We start from the raw sequence: 19,176 nt of genomic DNA, 5'->3' as shown, positions 1-19,176 counted from the left end.
GTGAAGGAGGCTTTGTTGCGGAATAGAAAGCCGACTCTTGATTTGATTTTCGATTGGAGATGTTTGATATGAGTCTGGAAGGAGAGTTTACAGTCTAGCCAGACACCTAGGTACTTATAGATGTCCACATATTCAAGGGCGGAACCATCCAGGGTGGTGATGCTCGTCGGGCATGCGGGTGCAGGCAGCGATCGGTTGAAAAGCATGCATTTGGTTTTACTAGCGTTTAAGAGCAGTTGGAGGCCACGGAAGGAGTGTTGTATGGCATTGAAGCTCGTTTGGAGGTTAGATAGCACAGTGTCCAAGGACGGCCCGGAAGTATATAGAATGGTGTCGTCTGCGTAGAGGTGGATCAGGGAATCGACCGCAGCAAGAGCAACATCATTGATATATACAGAGAATAGAGTCGGCCCGAGAATTGAACCCTGTGGCACCCCCATAGAGACTGCCAGAGGACCGGACAGCATGCCCTCCGATTTGACACACTGAACTCTGTCTGCAAAGTAATTGGTGAACCAGGCAAGGCAGTCATCCGAAAAACCGAGGCTACTGAGTCTGCCGATAAGAATATGGTGATTGACAGAGTCGAAAGCCTTGGCAAGGTCGATGAAGACGGCTGCACAGTACTGTCTTTTATCGATGGCGGTTATGATATCGTTTAGTACCTTGAGTGTGGCTGAGGTGCACCCGTGACCGGCTCGGAAACCAGATTGCACAGCGGAGAAGGTACGGAGGGATTCGAGATGGTCAGTGACCTGTTTGTTGACTTGGCTTTCGAAGACCTTAGATAGGCAGGGCAGGATGGATATAGGTCTGTAACAGTTTGGGTCCAGGGTGTCTCCCACTTTGAAGAGGAGGATGACTGCGGCAGCTTTCCAATCCTTGGGGATCTCAGACGATATGAAAGAGAGGTTGAACAGGCTGGTAATAGGGGTTGCGACAATGGCGGCGGATAGTTTCAGAAATAGAGGGTCCGGATTGTCAAGCCCAGCTGATTTGTACGGGTCCAGGTTTTGCAGCTCTTTCAGAACATCTGCTATCTGGATTTGGGTAAAGGAGAACCTGGAGGGGCTTGGGTGAGGAGCTGCGGGGGGGGGGGGTGGAGCTGTTGGCCGAGGTTGGAGTAGCCAGGCGGAAGGCCTGGCTAGCTGTTGAGAAATGCTTGTTGAAGATTTCGATAGTCATGGATTTATCGGTGGTGACCATGTTACCTAGCCTCAGTGCAGTGGGCAGCTGGGAGGAGCTGCTCTTGTTCTCCATGGACTTCACAGTGTCCCAGAACTTTTTGGAGTTGGAGCTACAGGATGCAAACTTCTGCCTGAAGAAGCTGGCCTTAGCTTTCCTGACTGACTGCGTGTATTGGTTCCTGACTTCCCTGAACAGTTGCATATCGCGAGGACTATTCGATGCTATTGCAGTCCGCCACAGGATGTTTTTGTGCTGGTCGAGCGCAGTCAGGTCTGGAGTGAACCAAGGGCTGTAGCTGTTCTTAGTTTTGCATTTTTTGAACGGAGCATGCTTATCTAAAATGGTGAGGAATTTACTTTTAAAGAATGACCAGGCATCCTCAACTGACGGGATGAGGTCAATGTCCTTCCAGGATACCCGGGCCAGGTCGATTAGAAAGGCCTGCTCACAGAAGTGTTTTAGGGAGCGTTTGACAGTGATGAGGGGTGGTCGTTTGACTGCGGCTCCATTGCGGATACAGGCAATGAGGCAGTGATCGCTGAGATCCTGGTTGAAGACAGCGGAGGTGTATTTGGAGGGCCAGTTGGTCAGGATGACGTCTATGAGGGTAACCTTGTTTACAGAGTTAGGGTTGTACCTGGTGGGTTCCTTGATGATTTGTGTGAGATTGAGGGCATCTAGCTTAGATTGTAGGACTGCCGGGGTGTTAAGCATATCCCAGTTTAGGTCACCTAAAAGAACAAACTCTGAAGCTAGATGGGGGGGCGATCAATTCACAAATGGTGTTCAGGGCACAGCTGGGAGCTGAGGGGGGTCGGTAGCAGGCGGCAACAGTGAGAGACTTATTTCTGGAGAGAGTAATTTTCAAAATTAGTAGTTCGAACTGTTTGGGTATGGACCTGGAAAGTATGACATTACTTTGCAGGCTATCTCTGCAGTAGACTGCAACTCCTCCCCCTTTGGCAGTTCTATCTTGACGGAAGATGTTATAGTTGGGTATGGAAATCTCTGAATTTTTGGTGGCCTTCCTGAGCCAGGATTCAGACACGGCAAGGACATCAGGGTTAGCAGAGTGTGCTAAAGCAGTGAGTAAAACAAACTTAGGGAGGAGGCTTCTAATGTTGACATGCATGAAACCGAGGCTTTTTCGATCACAGAAGTCAACAAATGAGGGTGCCTGGGGACATGCAGGGCCTGGGTTTACCTCCACATCACCCGTGGAACAGAGAAGGAGTAGTATAAGGGTGCGACTAAAGGCTATCAAAACTGGTCGCCTAGAGCATGGTGGACAGAGAATAAGAGGAGCAGGTTTCTGGGAATGGTAGAATATATTCAGGGCATAATGCGCAGACAGGGGTATGGTGGGGTGCGGGTACAGCGGAGGTAAGCCCAGGCACTGGGTGATGATGAGAGAGGTGGTATCTCCTCTCATGCTGGTTGTAATGGGTGAGGTCACCGCATGTGTGGGAGGTGGGACAAAGGAGGTATCAGGGGTATGAAGAGTGGAACTAGGGGCTCCATTGTGAACTAAAACAATGATAACTAACCTGAACAACAGTATACAAGGCATATTGACATTTGAGAGAGACATACAGCGAGGCGTACAGTAATCACAGGTGTTGAATTGGGAAAGCTAGCTAAAACAGTAGGTGAGACAACAACAGCTTATCAGCTAGCACAACAACAGCAGGTAAAATGGCGTTGACTAGGCAACGGGGCCGACAGATAAAACATAAACAAGCAGAATGGAGTACCTATGGAGTACCTATACCTACTTATGGTAACTATGGGAACGGCTACATTATGGTAACTATGGTTAAGGGCTACATTATGGTAACTAAGGTTAAGGGCTACATTATGGTAACTATGGTAAGGGCTGCATTATGGTATCTATGGTTAAGGGCTGCATTATGGTAACTATGGTAAGGGCTACATTATGGTATACATGGTTAAGGGCTGCATTAGGGTATCTATGGATAAGGGCTACATTATGGTAACTATGGTTAAGGGCTGCATTATGGTAACTATGGTTAAGGGCTGCATTATGGTAACTATGGTTAAGGGCTGCATTATGGTATCTATGGTTAAGGGCTGCATTATGGTATACATGGTTAAGGGCTGCATTAGGGTATCTATGGTTAAGGGCTACATTATGGTAACTATGGTTAAGGGCTGCATTATGGTAACTATGGTTAAGGGCTGCATTATGGTAACTATGGTAAGGGCAGAATTATGGTGATTGAATAAAGGTATATTTTAATCAAAGGACATAGAGGGACATGAAAAGGAATCGACAACAGGCTGGTAGCTGTGCTAGTGAGAGTCCCCAGGGAGGAAACATACCCTTCTGTGGGTTGTGTTCCTTTGGAATCTCCTTCTCTCTCTCTCTCTCTCTCTCTCTCTCTCTCTCTCTCTCTCTCTCTCTCCCTCTCTCTCTTTCTCTCCCTCTCTCTCTTTCTCTCTCTCTCTCTCTCTCTCTCTCTCTCTCTCTCTCTCTCTCTCTCTCTCCCTCTTTCTCTTTCTCTCTCTCTCTCTCTCTCTCTCTCTCTCTCTCTCTCTCTCAGCTTTATTGGCATGGGAAACATATGTTAAATTGAAGTAGCAAGTGAGGTAGGTAATAAACAAAAGTGAAATAAAAAATGAACAGTAAACACTCACAAAAGCTCCAAAACAGTAAAGACTTTCCAAATGTCATATAATGTATATATATGTGTATATATATAGTGTTGTAGTTAAAGTAGAAAAGGGAAAATAGATAAACATAAATATGGGTTGTATTTACAATGGTGTTTGTTCTTCACTGGTTGCCATTTTCTTGTGGCAACAGATCACAAATCTTGCTGCTGTGATGTCACACTGTGGTATTTCACCCAATAGATATGTGAATTTATCAAAATTGTTCCCACCTCATTTTGTCTCTCTCTCTCTCTCCTCCAGGACGGTGAGTAAGAGGGGGACGTGACTGAAGGACAGACTGATGATGGTTTGGTCTGTGTGGTCGTCTCATACAACTTGTATCGTCTTATCCAACCCCTGCCAAGGACTGTTATCTTCTTGACCAATCCCTGTCCAGGACAGTTATCCTCTTGACCAATCACTGTCCAGGACTGTTATCCTCTCGACCAATACATTTTGAGGAGTTTTATCCTGGTATAAATCACAGAGGTGAGGCATCCTCTAATGGACTCACTGTTATCCCCTTCTTCATGACCATGACCTTCTACCTCTGAATCACACACACAGGCACGCACGCACACACACACACACACACACGCACGCACGCACGCACGCACGCACACACACACACACATAAACACACGCACGCACACACACACACACACACACAAACACACGTACGCAGGCACACACACATACGATTACACAAACAGCACCGAGGCAGAACTGAGCGATTTCCACTAGATGGGCCATAAACATTCCTGAAAACACAAATGTGCTTTTTCTTCATTTCAAAGGTTATGTTTAGGCATCAGGGTTAGTTAGCAGTGAAGTCAAGGTTAGGGTTACTATTAAAATTGTATGATTTTGTGGTTGTGGCAGCTGGTGACAAACACTGCAGAGATTCATGACAATAAATGGCAGCCTGCCACTAATACACAAATACACAAATAAATGACACAAATATGGGAATGTATGTTTTTGATTGGCTGAACACCGCCCACTGTTTGGAGGAAAATCTGAAATGGAGGAACATAGGATTTTTTAGTGATTTTTTAATGAGTGCGACGGACTGAACAATTAGACTAAAGGAGTTACTGTATATTTTCATCAACCGAGGATTTGGATTCCACAGTCTACCATTGGATTCCACAGTCTACCATTGGATTCCACAGTCTACCATTGGATTCCACAGTCTACCATTGGATTCTACAGTCTACCGTTGGATTCCACAGTCTACCATTGGATTCCACAGTCTACCATTGGATTCCACAGTCTACCGTTGGATTCTACAGTCTACCGTTGGATTCTACAGTCTACCGTTGGATTCCGCAGTCTACCATTGGATTCCACAGTCTACCGTTGGATTCCACAGTCTACCGTTGGATTCCACAGTCTACCGTTGGATTCTACAGTCTACCGTTGGATTCTACAGTCTACCGTTGGATTCTACAGTCTACCGTTGGATTCTAAAGGATTTGTAAATTCAGTTGCGTTCAATTATTTTGACTTGATAGGCCGGCATTCAGTGAATTCAGACCCACTGTAGAGGAAGAGGAAGCATCTTTGTCTTGTGTTTTTGTGCAGCGGCCTCTGTAGTCGTGGCTGTGGATTCTGCCACACGTGGGAATAATACCGTGGGTTCACGAACAGGAGATCCAGAGGCTCCGAGAGTTTATCTGTGATCCAGTCATCAATGCTCCCACCATCACAAAAACAACGCTATAGAGATACAGACAGAGTTTATTTCACTTGCTTTGCCAATGTATATTTCCCATGCCAATAAAGCCCAATTGAATTGAATAGAGAGAGAGAGAGAGAGAGAGAGAGAGAGAGAGAGAGAGCGAGATAGAGACAGAGACAGAGAGAGAGAGAGATATCCAGGTGTATTCTCTTCACTCCCTCTCTGCAGTACTGGACATCCTCGTCGTGATATTCTATAGACACCCAAATATTCTAGTCATTAACGACTGGATGAAGCCCACAGCCAACTAGCAGTCCTGTCCAATCCGCCAGTCCAATAGTTGCTTGTGTTGCATTTAGTGGTTCATTGGTGGAAGAGAGGAGCATTGCTGGTGGCAGGACAGAGAGGTGCTTCTCTGGCCTGGCAGCCTCCCTGGGTGCTTAGCAGCCTCCCTGGGTGCTTAGCAGCCTCCCTAGAAGCATAGCAGCCTCACTGAAAGCATAGCAGCCACACTGGGTGCTTAGCAGCCTCCCTGGGTACATAGCAGCCTCCCTAGAAGCATAGCAGCCACACTGAAAGCATAGCAGCCACACTGGGTGCTTAGCAGCCTCCCTGGGTACATAGCAGCCTCCCTAGAAGCATAGCAGCCTCCCTGGAAGCATAGCAGCCACACTGGGTACATAGCAGCCTCCCTAGAAGCATAGCAGCCTCCCTAGAAGCATAGCAGCCTCCCTGGAAGCATAGCAGCCTCCCTGGGTACATAGCAGCCTCCCTAGAAGCATAGCAGCCTCCCTAGAAGCATAGCAGCCTCCATGGAAGCATAGCAGCATCCATGGAAGCATAGCAGCCTCCCTGGAAGCATAGCAGCCTCCATGGAAGCATAGCAGCCTCCCTAGAAGCATAGCAGCCTCCATGGAAGCATAGCAGCCTCCATGGAAGCATAGCAGCCTCCCTGGAAGCATAGCAGCCTCCCTGGGTACATAGCAGCCTCCCTAGAAGCATAGCAGCCTCCATGGAAGCATAGCAGCCTCCATGGAAGCATAGCAGCCTCCCTGGAAGCATAGCAGCCTCCCTGGGTACATAGCAGCCTCCCTAGAAGCATAGCAGCCTCCCTAGAAGCATAGCAACCTCCCTAGAAGCATAGCAGCCTCCCTGGAAGCATAGCAGCCTCCCCGGAAGCATAGCAGCCTCCCTAGAAGCATAGCAGCCTCCCTGGAATTATAGCAGCCTCCCTGGAAGCATAGCAGCCTATCTAGAAGCATAGCAGCCTCCCTAGACGCATAGCAGCCTCACTGGGTGCATAGCAGCCTCCCTGGGTGCATAGCAGCCTCTCTGGGTGCATAGCAGCCTCAGTGGAAGCATAGCAGCCTCAGTGGAAGCATAGCAGTCTCAGTGGAAGCATAGCAGCCCCCCTAGAAGCATAGCAGCCTCACTGGGTGCATAGCAGCCTCCCTGGAAGCATAGCAGCCTCCCTAGAAGCATAGCAGCCTCACTGGAAGCATAGCAGCCTCACTGGGTGCACAGCAGCGTCACTGGGTGCATAGCAGCCTCCCTGGAAGCATAGCAGCCTCCCTAGAAGCATAGCAGCCTCCCTAGAAGCATAGCAGCCTCACTGGAAGCATAGCAGCCTCACTGGGTGCATAGCAGCCTCCCTAGAAGCATAGCAGCCTCCCTAGAAGCATAGCAGCCTCACTGGAAGCATAGCAGCCTCACTGGGTGCATAGCAGCCTCCCTAGAAGCATAGCAGCCTCCCTAGAAGCATAGCAGCCTCACTGGAAGCATAGCAGCCTCAGTGGAAGCATAGCAGCCCCCCTAGAAGCATAGCAGCCTCACTGGGTGCATAGCAGCCTCCCTCGAAGCATAGCAGCCTCCCTGGAAGCATAGCAGCCTCCCTGGAAGCATAGCAGCCTTCCTAGAAGTATAGCAGCCTCACTGGAAGCATAGCAGCCTCACTGGAAGCATAGCAGCCTCCCTAGAAGCATAGCAGTCTCCCTAGAAGCATAGCAGCCTCCCTGGAAGCATAGCAGCCTTCCTAGAAGTATAGCAGCCTCACTGGAAGCGTAGCAGCCTCACTGGAAGCATAGCAGCCTCCCTAGAAGCATAGCAGTCTCCCTAGAAGCATAGCAGCCTTCCTGGAAGCATAGCAGCCTCACTAGAAGCATAGCAGCCTCCCTAGAAGCATAGCAGTCTCCCTAGAAGCATAGCAGGCTCCCTGGCAGCATAGCAGTCTCCTGGAAGCATAGCAGGCTCCCTGGAAGCATAGCAGCCTCCTGGAAGCATAGCAGTCTCCTGGAAGCATAGCAGTCTCCCTAGAAGCATAGCAGCCTCCTGGAAGCATAGCAGGCTCCCTGGAAGCATAGCAGTCTCCCTAGAAGCATAGCAGCCTTCCTGGAAGCATAGCAGCCTCCTGGAAGCATAGCAGGCTCCCTGGAAGCATAGCAGTCTCCCTAGAAGCATATCAGCCTCCTGGAAGCATAGCAGGCTCCATGGAAGCATAGCAGCCTCCCTAGAAGCATAGCAGCCTCCGGGAAGCATAGCAGCCTCACTGGAAGCATAGCAGCCTCACTGGAAGCATAGCAGGCTCCCTGGGTGCATAGCAGCCTCAGTGGAAGCATAGCAGCCTCCTGGAAGCATAGCAGCCTCACTGGAAGCATAGCAGCCTCCCTGGGTACATAGCAGCCTCTCTGGAAGCATAGCAGCCTCAGTGGAAGCATAGCAGCCTCAGTGGAAGCATAGCAGCCTCAGTGGAAGCATAGCAGCCTCAGTGGAAGCATAGCAACCTCCCTAGAAGCATAGCAGCCTCTCTGGGTGCATAGCAGCCTCCCTAGAAGCATAGCAGCCTCCCTAGAAGCATAGCAGTCTCCCTAGAAGCATAGCAGGCTCCCTGGAAGCATAGCAGTCTCCTGGAAGCATAGCAGGCTCCCTGGAAGCATAGCAGCCTCCTGGAAGCATAGCAGTCTCCTGGAAGCATAGCAGTCTCCCTAGAAGCATAGCAGCCTCCTGGAAGCATAGCAGGCTCCCTGGAAGCATAGCAGTCTCCCTAGAAGCATAGCAGCCTTCCTGGAAGCATAGCAGCCTCCTGGAAGCATAGCAGGCTCCCTGGAAGCATAGCAGTCTCCCTAGAAGCATATCAGCCTCCTGGAAGCATAGCAGGCTCCATGGAAGCATAGCAGCCTCCCTAGAAGCATAGCAGCCTCCGGGAAGCATAGCAGCCTCACTGGAAGCATAGCAGCCTCACTGGAAGCATAGCAGGCTCCCTGGGTGCATAGCAGCCTCAGTGGAAGCATAGCAGCCTCCTGGAAGCATAGCAGCCTCACTGGAAGCATAGCAGCCTCCCTGGGTACATAGCAGCCTCTCTGGAAGCATAGCAGCCTCAGTGGAAGCATAGCAGCCTCAGTGGAAGCATAGCAGCCTCAGTGGAAGCATAGCAGCCTCAGTGGAAGCATAGCAGCCTCAGTGGAAGCATAGCAACCTCTCTGGGTGCATAGCAGCCTCCCTAGAAGCATAGCAGCCTCCCTGGGTGCATAGCAGCCTCCCTGGGTGGGTGAAGAGGAGAGGAGCAGTGTTAGTAGAAGATCCTTGTTCTCAGGACGATAGCTCAGAGCGTCCTGATTGGTAGGCTTAGAGAGGATCCTTCTTCTGTGGTGGTCTCACGGTGACATTATACCTGAATCGGATGCCTGTCTGTGTGAGTCTAGCTGGGGAGCTCCCTGACTACGGAGCCTTGCTGGGGCTCAGATAGAGCTGGAGAGAAGGGTGAGTAAACTCTGGGACTGGGGCTGCATGAGGTTGTCAGCTCTCTGGACTGTATTGCTACTACTAACCCTCATCTTTCATGTAGACCAGCTTCAGCATTGTAGAATTAAATCCATTTAGATTTGTAAAGAGTTAGACTGTTCCAGCATTGGTGGGCATTTTAATTTGGAACTGTATACGAACAGTACACAAAGAAAGAACAGACATGTCAATGTATTATATAATGTTCAACGCGGACAACATTGTCAAATAAATCAATGCATAATGACGCCCTCTGATTAGAATTCACATAACAACTCAATGTGTTAGTGTGTTAGTGAGAATTACCCAATAATGTTGTATATTAACCTTCTGTTCACTGATTCTGTTCACTGCTGTATTACACCCACCAGCAGCCCCCGTTGGGACCCTGGAGGTCGCCCTTATAGAAATAGGAATTAGAATACTAGAAGGGACAGGAACCTTCTTATGATAGGTTAAAAGGTCAGACATTTTGGTCCGGGAGTTGGTCGACCATGATTTGCCAGTGCTGTGATAAGATATTGTGTAACACAATGAATGTGAAGAATATCCCTACATTGTCTGTTTGTTAGATAGCTAGCCAGTTAGTTTTATTAAAGGGGTGATCCCATACATTTTTCAAATTAACTGCCAATATGCCAACATTCCATTCAAAGAGTCAATACACACGGGCTCTAATCTGTAGATAGACTTAGACAAATCTGTAGATAGACTTAGACAAGTTGTAAACGCAACAAGTGCGAATATTGTATCATATACTGGCTCCTGAGTGGTGCAGCCGTCAAAGGCACTTCATCTCTGTGCGTCACTACAGACCCTGGTTCGATCCCTGACTGGCTCAGCGTTTGGCCGGGATAGGCACGTCATTGTAAATAAGAATTTGTTCTTAACTGACTTGCCTTGTAAATATTGTATCAATATAATAGCACTCTCAGCTTTATAATATTACATGTTTTACATATATAGTCTGTTTACATACACTACATGACCAGATGTATCTGTACAAACTGCTCGTCGAATATCTCAGTCCTAAATCTATAACAGTCTCCATGTTTCTGGAAAGGCTTTCCACTAGATGTTGGAACATTGCTGCAGGGACTTGCTTCCATTCAGCCACAAGAGCATTAGTGAGATCGGGCACTGATGTTAGTTCCTGTTCATCCCAAAGGTGTTCGATGGGGTTAAGGTCAGGGCTCTGTGCAGGCCAGTCAAGTTCTTCCACACCGATCTCGACAAATCATTTCTGTTTGGACCTTGCTTTGTGCACGGGGGCATTGTTATGCTTAAACAGGAAGGGACCTACCCCAACCTGTTTCCACATAGTCGGAACCACAGAATTCTCTATAATGTCATTGTATGCTGTAGCGTTCCAGTGAAGATTTCCCTTCACTGGAACTAAGAGGCCTAGCCCGAACCATGAAAAACTGCCCCAGACCATTATTCCTCCTCCACCAAACATTACAGTTGGCACTATGCATTCGGACAGGTAGCGTCCTACTGGCATCCGCCAAACCCAGATTCGTCCGTCGGACTGCCAGATGGTGAAACGTGATTCATCACTCCAGAGAATTAGTTTCCACTGCCACAGAGTCTAATGGTGAGCTTTATATCACTCCAGCCGACACTTGGGAAGGCGCATGGTGATCTAGGCTTGTGTGTGGCTCCTCTGCCATGGAAACCCATTTCATGAAGCTCCCGACGAACAGTTCTTGAGCTGACGTTGCTTCCAGAGGCAGTTTGGAACTCGGTAAAGAATGCTCTAACCGAGGACAATTTTTATGTGCTAGGCGCTTCAACACTCGGTGGTCCAATTCTGAGTTTGTATGGCCTACCACTTCGTAGCTGAGCCGTTGTTGCTCCTAGACGTTTCCACTTCACAATGACAGCAATTACAGTTGACCTGGCCAGCTCTAGCAGGGCAAAAAATTGGACAAACTACTTGTTGGAAAGGTGGCATCCTATGACAGTGCCACGTTGAAAGTCACTAAGCTCTTCAGTAAGGCCATTCTACTGCCAATGTTTGTCTATGGAGATTGCATGGCTGTGTGCTCGATTTATACACCTGTCAGCAACGTGTGTGGCTGAAATAGCCGAAGTCACTAATCTGAAGGGGTGTCCACAAACTTTTGTATATAGTGTATATTTTAGAGGCCATTTTTACAGAACATTTGTATAAAACCTTAAATTTTTCAAATTTAAAATGTTTCATTCAGCAGATGCTCTTATCCAGAGCGACTTAGTTAGTGTATTCATCTTAAGATATCTAGGTGGGACAACCACATATCTCAGATATGGAAGTACATTTTCTTCAATAAAGTAGCTGTCAGTCAGAGCTCAAAGGGGGAGAGGCGGTCAGTTATTTATATTATTTTTATATGTATGATTACATGACTATTTTATGTTGACAATAATTATATTACATATAATTCTCAGACTGCCGTAAGCCACCGCTGCTGCTATTGTGAAGACTCTGAAAATAAATGAGCTTTTTCTGCCTGGTGCTCCAGGCTTTATCTTTCAGAACCTGAAGTCGGATTGAGCCTGAAGCAGCAGAAAAAAACTTGTTTGAAGGAAAATCACTATTATGTCCACATCCTTCAAATTTCACCCTATTCCCTGTGTAGTGCATTACCCCATAGGGGTGTCAGAATCTAGACGGCCTTGACATCAGTAGAATAGATTGTAGTTGCTTGCCAATGTAGTCCTCTGTAGCTCAGTTGGTAGAGCATGGTCCTCTGTAGCTCAGTTGGTAGAGCATGGTCCTCTGTAGCTCAGTTGGTAGAGCATGGTCCTCTGTAGCTCAGTTGGTAGAGCATGGTCCTCTGTAGCTCGGTTGGTAGAGCATGGTCCTCTGTAGCTCAGTTGGTAGAGCATGGTCCTCTGTAGCTCGGTTGGTAGAGCATGGTCCTCTGTAGCTCGGTTGGTAGAGCATGGTCCTCTGTAGCTCAGTTGGTAGAGCATGGTCCTCTGTAGCTCGGTTGGTAGAGCATGGTCCTCTGTAGCTCGGTTGGTAGAGCATGGTCCTCTGTAGCTCGGTTGGTAGAGCATTGTCCTCTGTAGCTCGGTTGGTAGAGCATGGTCCTCTGTAGCTCAGTTGGTAGAGCATGGTCCTCTGTAGCTCGGTTGGTAGAGCATGGTCCTCTGTAGCTCGGTTGGTAGAGCATGGTCCTCTGTAGCTCAGTTGGTAGAGCATGGTCCTCTGTAGCTCAGTTGGTAGAGCATGGTCCTCTGTAGCTCAGTTGGTAGAGCATGGTCCTCTGTAGCTCAGTTGGTAGAGCATGGCGCTTGCGATGCCTGGACAGTTGATTTTCTTCCAGGGACTATGTTAAACATATGCGCATGGGCTCCCGAGTGGTATAGCGGTCTAAGGCATTGTATCTCAGTGCTTGAGGTGTCACTACAGACCCTGGTTCGATTCCAGGCTGTATCACCACTGGCTGTGATTGGCTGCCCCATAGGGCGGCACACAATTGGCCCAGCGTCGTCCAGGTTGGGCCGGGGTAGGCCGTCATTGTAAATAAAAATGTGTTCTTAACTGACTAGTTACCTAAAGGTTAAATACCACACTGGCCCATGTTGAGTCCAATGCTTCCCACAGTTGTGTCAAGTTGACTGGACGTCCTTTGGGTGGTGGACCATTCTTGATACACACAGGAAAATGTTGAGGGTGAAAAACCCAGCAGCGATGCAGTCCCTTGACACAAACCTGTGCGCCTGGCACCAACTACCGTACCCCATTCAAAGGCACCTAAATATTTTGTCTTCAAATCATTCACCCTCTGAACAGCACACATACACAATCCATGTCTCAATTGTCTCAATGCTTAAAAATACATATTTAGAGTCGATTGCCTCACTGGTGCGTCAATCTAATTAACATAATACAAAAATCCTCGTCAAACTCCATCAGTTTAAGTGTTTTTTTGTTGTATTGGATGCGTCTCAATCCACCGCCGCGCTAGAGTGGTGTTGATCACACCGCAAGACATCCCCGGTATATATCGATCTTCACACGAAAATATCTGCAGCATTTGAAGGTATTTTTGTGCCTACCCCAATAAAAACAAAGGGTTAAGTATGTTGAAAGTAAAAAAATACAAACAATATTTCCTGAGCTTCCTTATGTCTTCTAGATATAGGACAGCTACTTCAAAACTTCATTCCTTACGATATATATATATATATTTTTTTTTTTTGCCATTCATGAATCTATTATTCAATGTGTTTCTCTGGTCTATAGTAGTAAAGGCCAAATTCAATATTTTATCAAATAATAATAGATATATTTTAAATGTATACCTTAAGGGGTCCTAACATTCCAAAACAAATAGAGAAATGACCCATAGTCTTAAAACACTTATGTCAGCTTAGAGCCTCCCCCTCCCCATACCAATGGCTAACCCATCTCCTCCCCTTCATCTCCACTTATGAAGTGGATATATCAAGTGACATCAATAAGGGATCTGAACTTTCACCTGGATTGACCTGGTCAGTCTGTCATGGTGTTCCTAATGTTTTGTATACTCAGTGTATTTCATTATCAATGCTCTGTACAAACTAGAACCATATTCTGCTTTTAAAATTTCTGGCACGCTCTCAGCATTTTTGTTTTTTCATTTAAACCCAGAAAATGTTTCCTTATTATTTGATTTCACTCATAAAATGATTTATTCATTCTGTGTCATAGAATCTGATGTCCCAGTTGCAGGGAAGCAGTGTTTCAGATTCAGATGAGCTTCTGTAAGGTGTACCTTCTAATCAAACCCCTTACTGTCTCCTCCTCTCCTCACAAACACTCCCTCTTTCACTTTCTCTATATCCCACTCGTTCTCTCCTTCCCCTTTCCTATCTCTCTCTCTCTCTCTCTCTCTCTCTCTCTCTCTCTCTCTCACCCTCCCCCTCTCGCTCCCCCTCTCTCTCTATCCCTCTCTCTCACCCTCTCTCTCCCACCCTCTCTCTATCCCTCTCTCTCCCCTCTCTCTATCCCTCTCTCTCTCTCCCCCTCTCCCTCTCCCTTCCCCTCCCCCTCTCTCTGTATCCCTCTCTCTCCCCCTCTCCCTCCCCCTCTCCCTCCCCCTCTCCCTCCCCTCTCTACAGGATAATGCATATCCTTCCCCCTCTGGAGAGAGAAGAAGGCACCATGAGCAACGTCACCGTCACCGACAACGCAGCCGAGCCCATCAGCAGAACCAGTGCTCCAGCCACGCCCTACCCATACCCCTACCCCATCTCCTTCCAGGTACACCTACAGCGTATGTCTGTCTGAAGTAGGTCATGTGATATGTATGGATAGTTTACCGGATTTACCAGATTAACACCTGGAATAAAATCATGATCTTTGGAGAAATGTTTATTTAAAAAAATATTTTTAACAGTAATTCCTGTATTGTTGCCAGACAAATTCCTATACGGGACTATAAAGTATTCATTCACTCAGGTGTCCCTGACCGGCTTCCTGATGCTGGAGATCGTGCTGGGCCTGAGCTCCAACCTCACCGTGCTGGCCCTGTACTGCATGAAGTCCAACCTGATCTCCTCGGTCTCCAACATCGTCACCATGAACCTTCACGTCCTGGATGTGTTAGTGTGTGTCAGCTGCATCCCATTGACCATGGTGGTGTTGTTGTTGTCTCTGGAGGGGGACACAGCCTTGGTTTGTTGCTTCCACGAGGCCTGTGTGTCGTTCGCTAGTGTCGGCACCGCAGCCAACGTACTCGCCATTACCCTGGACCGGTACGACATCTCTGTGAAACCGGCGAATAGAGTCCTAACGATGGGCCGAGCCCTGGCTCTGCTGGCCACCATTTGGGTGCTGTCGTTCCTCAGTTTCCTGGTGCCTTTCATGGAGGTGGGGTTCTTCGCCCCAGGCCAGTCGGAGCTGAACCAGACTCTAGCGGATGTAGTCACAGTGGCCCACACCAACCAATACTACACAGAGTTAGGACTCTACTATCACCTACTGGTCCAGATCCCCATCTTCTTCTTCACTGCTGTTGTGATGCTCGTCACCTATTCCAAGATCCTCCAGGCGCTCAACATCCGCATTGGGACACGCTTTCACACAGCGTCGCAGAAGAAGAAGGCCAGGAGGAAAAAAGGTCCCTCCATGACGGCTATGACATCACAGGCGACGGACGGGGCCATGGACCCATCCGAGCCCAGCGGCCGTGCTCTCCCCCCGATGGGCATGCGGACCTCCGTCTCCCTCATCATTGCGTTGAGACGAGCGGTTAAACGCCACCGGGAGCGACGAGAACGGCAGAAACGAGTCTTCAGGATGTCGATGCTCATCGTGTCGACCTTCCTGCTCTGCTGGACTCCCATAACCGCCCTCAACACGGTCATCTTGACCGTGGGCCCCAGCGACTTCACGGTCAAGCTGCGGTTGGGCTTCCTGGTCATGGCATACGGGACGACCATCTTCCATCCGCTTCTCTACGCCTTCACCAGGCAGAAGTTCCAGAAGGTTTGCCCACCCACTTCTGCCACATATACAAAAAAAAGCACATACACGCACGCGCGCACGCACGCACGCACGCGCGCACACACACACACACACACACACACACACACACACACACACACACACACACACACACACACACACACACACACACACACACACACACACACACACACACTCCACGCCACAGCCCAGATTACAGCCTGTTGACGATTCTTTCAGTGTGTAGTGTTTAGTGGGTAGTGTGTAGTGTGTGTATTTTGTCATGTTTTTATTGTGTATTTGTTTGGTGCAGATATTGTTTATCTATTGCATGGTGCCAATAGATTAATAAATGAATATCTTATTTGATCTTCTGGTATCTTATCTTAATCTTCTGTTATCTTGTTTTATGTTATCTTATCTTCTGTTATCTTATCTGATACTATCTTATCATCTGTTATCTTATCTTATCATATCTTATCTTCTGTTGTCTATCCTATCTTCAGTTATCTTATTTTATCTTCTGTTGTCTTATCTTCTGTTATCTTATCATCTGTTGTCTTATCTTCTGTTATATTATCTTATCTTATCTGATCTTATCTTAAGGTTCTGAAGAGTAAGATGAAGAAGAGGGTGGTGAGCATCATTGAGGCCGACCCGCTGCCCAACAACGCGGTCATACGTAACTCCTGGATTGACCCCAAAAGGAACAAGAAGGTCACCATCAACGAGGACGCCGAGGCCAGGCAAAAATGTCTGCAGTCTTCAGAGGATGCTGTGGAATGACAGTGAATACTTAGCGACCTTGTCCAGAGGTCCGGATCTCAGGGTTTTGTCTGCAGAGGAAAGTCTTGGGCGGGCCGAATCATTTTCTGTTCAGACAGCCTATGTCCAAACGAATCATTTTCTGTTCAGATCGCCTATGTCCAAACGAATCATTTTCTGTTCAGACCGCCTATGTCCAAACGAATCATTTTCTGTTCAGATCGCCTATGTCCAAACGAATCATTTTCTGTTCAGACCGCCTATGTCCAAACGAATCATTTTCTGTTCAGACCGCCTATGTCCAAACGAATCATTTTCTGTTCAGATCGTCTATGTCCAAACGAATCATTTTCTGTTCAGACCGCCTATGTCCAAACGAATCATTTTCGGGATGTGAAAACGTTTTCAGTGTAAACGTAAAATAGCTTTAACCAGATATAAAGTATGTTGAAAAGATAATACACCTATATATTTTTTAACTAAGATTTTATTTGAGAACTAACAAACACCGAAATAAAAGCTAGACAGTCAGGGAGAATTTAAAGTTCCAAAAAATGATGCATTCAGGAGAATTTTTGTCATGGCATGAGGCCCTCATTCATTTGTTTATGGCGTTCGAGTCACTCAGATAGCATAAACCAAGGCAGAATGTGTAGAATTGCAAGAAATTAGATTTATCTCTGTCAAAATGCATAAAATGGCCATGCCCCCCCCACCCACCCACCCACCCACCATGCCCATCACCTAAGTCCCGTTTTGATCCAGGAAAAAAATAACTGGATCTCTTGGTGTAATGGCTAAGGTGTTGGGTTGACAGTCACTGGACCCAGGATTAAGTCCCGGACAACGAGACCAGACAGAAATGTCTTCAGAGGATCCTGGTGGAATGAATCCTAGAATCTAGTCATTCTATATCTGTTGAATGAATTCTATTTCTGTTGAACGAATGAACTACATTAGGGCAAGACAACACAATAAGGAACGTTGACAGTGTGCAATAGATCACCTGATGGGTGCCGAACGGATGGTGGTGATTCAACATGTAGGATTGTCGGAAAACTGAAAAGGAGGGCTGACGTTCTGTGGTCAGAGGAGATGGGAACGTTCTGGAAGGCCAAACGCTGCTTTCAGCCAGTCATCGGCACGCTCTGTTTTGTCTTTAAAACTCAATGCAGAGGAGGCTGGTGGTGGAAGAAATTGGAGGACAGGTTCATTGTAATGGCTGACGTTGAAAAAAAAAACTGGAAAGCTATCAAAAACATCAAACAAAATGACACCAGCCGCCACTGACTCTAAGAAAGGACTAATTATTAGGTTTCATCAGGATAAAACAAGGGAAACACATTCCACAACAATGTAAATATACAGGTAGCTGCCAAGATAAAGGAAACCCCAACATAAAGTGTCTTAATAATAGGTTGTTGGTCCACCACGAGCCAGAACGGCTGCTCTTTGGCATCGATTCTACAGGTGTCTGAAACTCCATTGGAAGGATGCAACCACCGTTCTGCCGCAAGACATTCCATAGTTCGGTGTTTTGTAGACGGGGAAAACGCTGAATCAGGTGCCGCTCCAAGATGTTCAGTTGGGTTGAGATCTGGGGACTGAAATGAACACGAGCGCACGCACACGCACACGCACGCACACGCACACACATGCACACACACGCACACACACGCACACACACACACACGCACACACACACACACTCACACACGCACGCACACGCACACACACGCACACACACGCACGCACACACACGCGCACGCGCACGCACACACGCGCACTCGCACACGCACACGCACACGCGCACACACACACACGCACGCACGCACACGCGCACGCACACACGCACACACGCACACTCGCACTCGCACGCGCACACACACGCGCACGCACACACACGCGCACGCACACACACACACCCTTTAAATCCCTTATGCTCCTTTGAGACCCCTCTTTCAGAGTCACGAAGTGAGACTAACTAACTAACTAACTGAGATCTCTTCGTCCCTGGGGGCCAAAATAACAGTCAACTCTGCATTTTTACACACAACCCTAAGCATGACGGGGTGATAATTGCTTAATTAAATTAGGAACCTGTGTGGAAGAACCTGGTTTCAATATATTTGTATCCCTCATTTCCTCAAGTGGTTCCTTCATTTTGGCAGTTACCTGTATGTGTATCTACTGTAAATGTACAAATAACAGAGGTGGATAAATTAGTACTATTTATTGAAAACAAAGTACATTAGAGGGTTCATAGTTAAAGCTGTAGATATTGCATGGCTTTTGGTAACTGTAGCAATATATATATATATTATATTTATATGTGTATATAATATTATATATATATATATATAATATTTATATGTATATGTATATGTACATGTATGGATATATATATATATATATATATATATATATATATATATATACATAGAGACGTGTACAGTATATAAGGAATACATATTCTATATAGAACAAGTAGGCATTGTATACATTGTATGTTTATAATAAATGTTGTGTTCACTTACTGTTTTTATTTGTATACAGTAAATCCATCATTAATTAGGGAAGCAGAGAATGAGATCTCTTTGACAAAGTGAGGCCTGTGTACAAGACACCAGCAAACATCACA

General features: G+C 47.1%; 1 protein-coding gene across 1 annotated transcript in view; it reads left to right on the top strand.

Moving 5' to 3' along the window:
* LOC135508627 (G-protein coupled receptor 22-like) overlaps positions 1–18,850 on the top strand; it is a 29,482-nt gene extending 10,632 nt beyond the window's left edge. The window contains exons 2-5 of the mRNA XM_064928868.1: positions 4,126–4,353; positions 14,423–14,564; positions 14,763–15,791; positions 16,377–18,850. Coding sequence (XP_064784940.1) covers positions 14,427–14,564; positions 14,763–15,791; positions 16,377–16,556 — 1,347 coding nt within the window. The 5' untranslated portion in view covers positions 4,126–4,353; positions 14,423–14,426 and the 3' untranslated portion in view covers positions 16,557–18,850. The remainder of the gene's footprint in view (positions 1–4,125; positions 4,354–14,422; positions 14,565–14,762; positions 15,792–16,376) is intronic.
* The last annotated feature ends 326 nt before the right edge of the window (positions 18,851–19,176 follow it).

This window comes from Oncorhynchus masou, chromosome 22 (genome assembly GCF_036934945.1).
Source record: "Oncorhynchus masou masou isolate Uvic2021 chromosome 22, UVic_Omas_1.1, whole genome shotgun sequence".
NCBI lineage: Eukaryota > Metazoa > Chordata > Actinopteri > Salmoniformes > Salmonidae > Oncorhynchus > Oncorhynchus masou.
The sequence above is the reverse complement of the archived record's forward strand: the minus strand, read 5'-3'. Positions and strand labels throughout refer to the sequence as shown.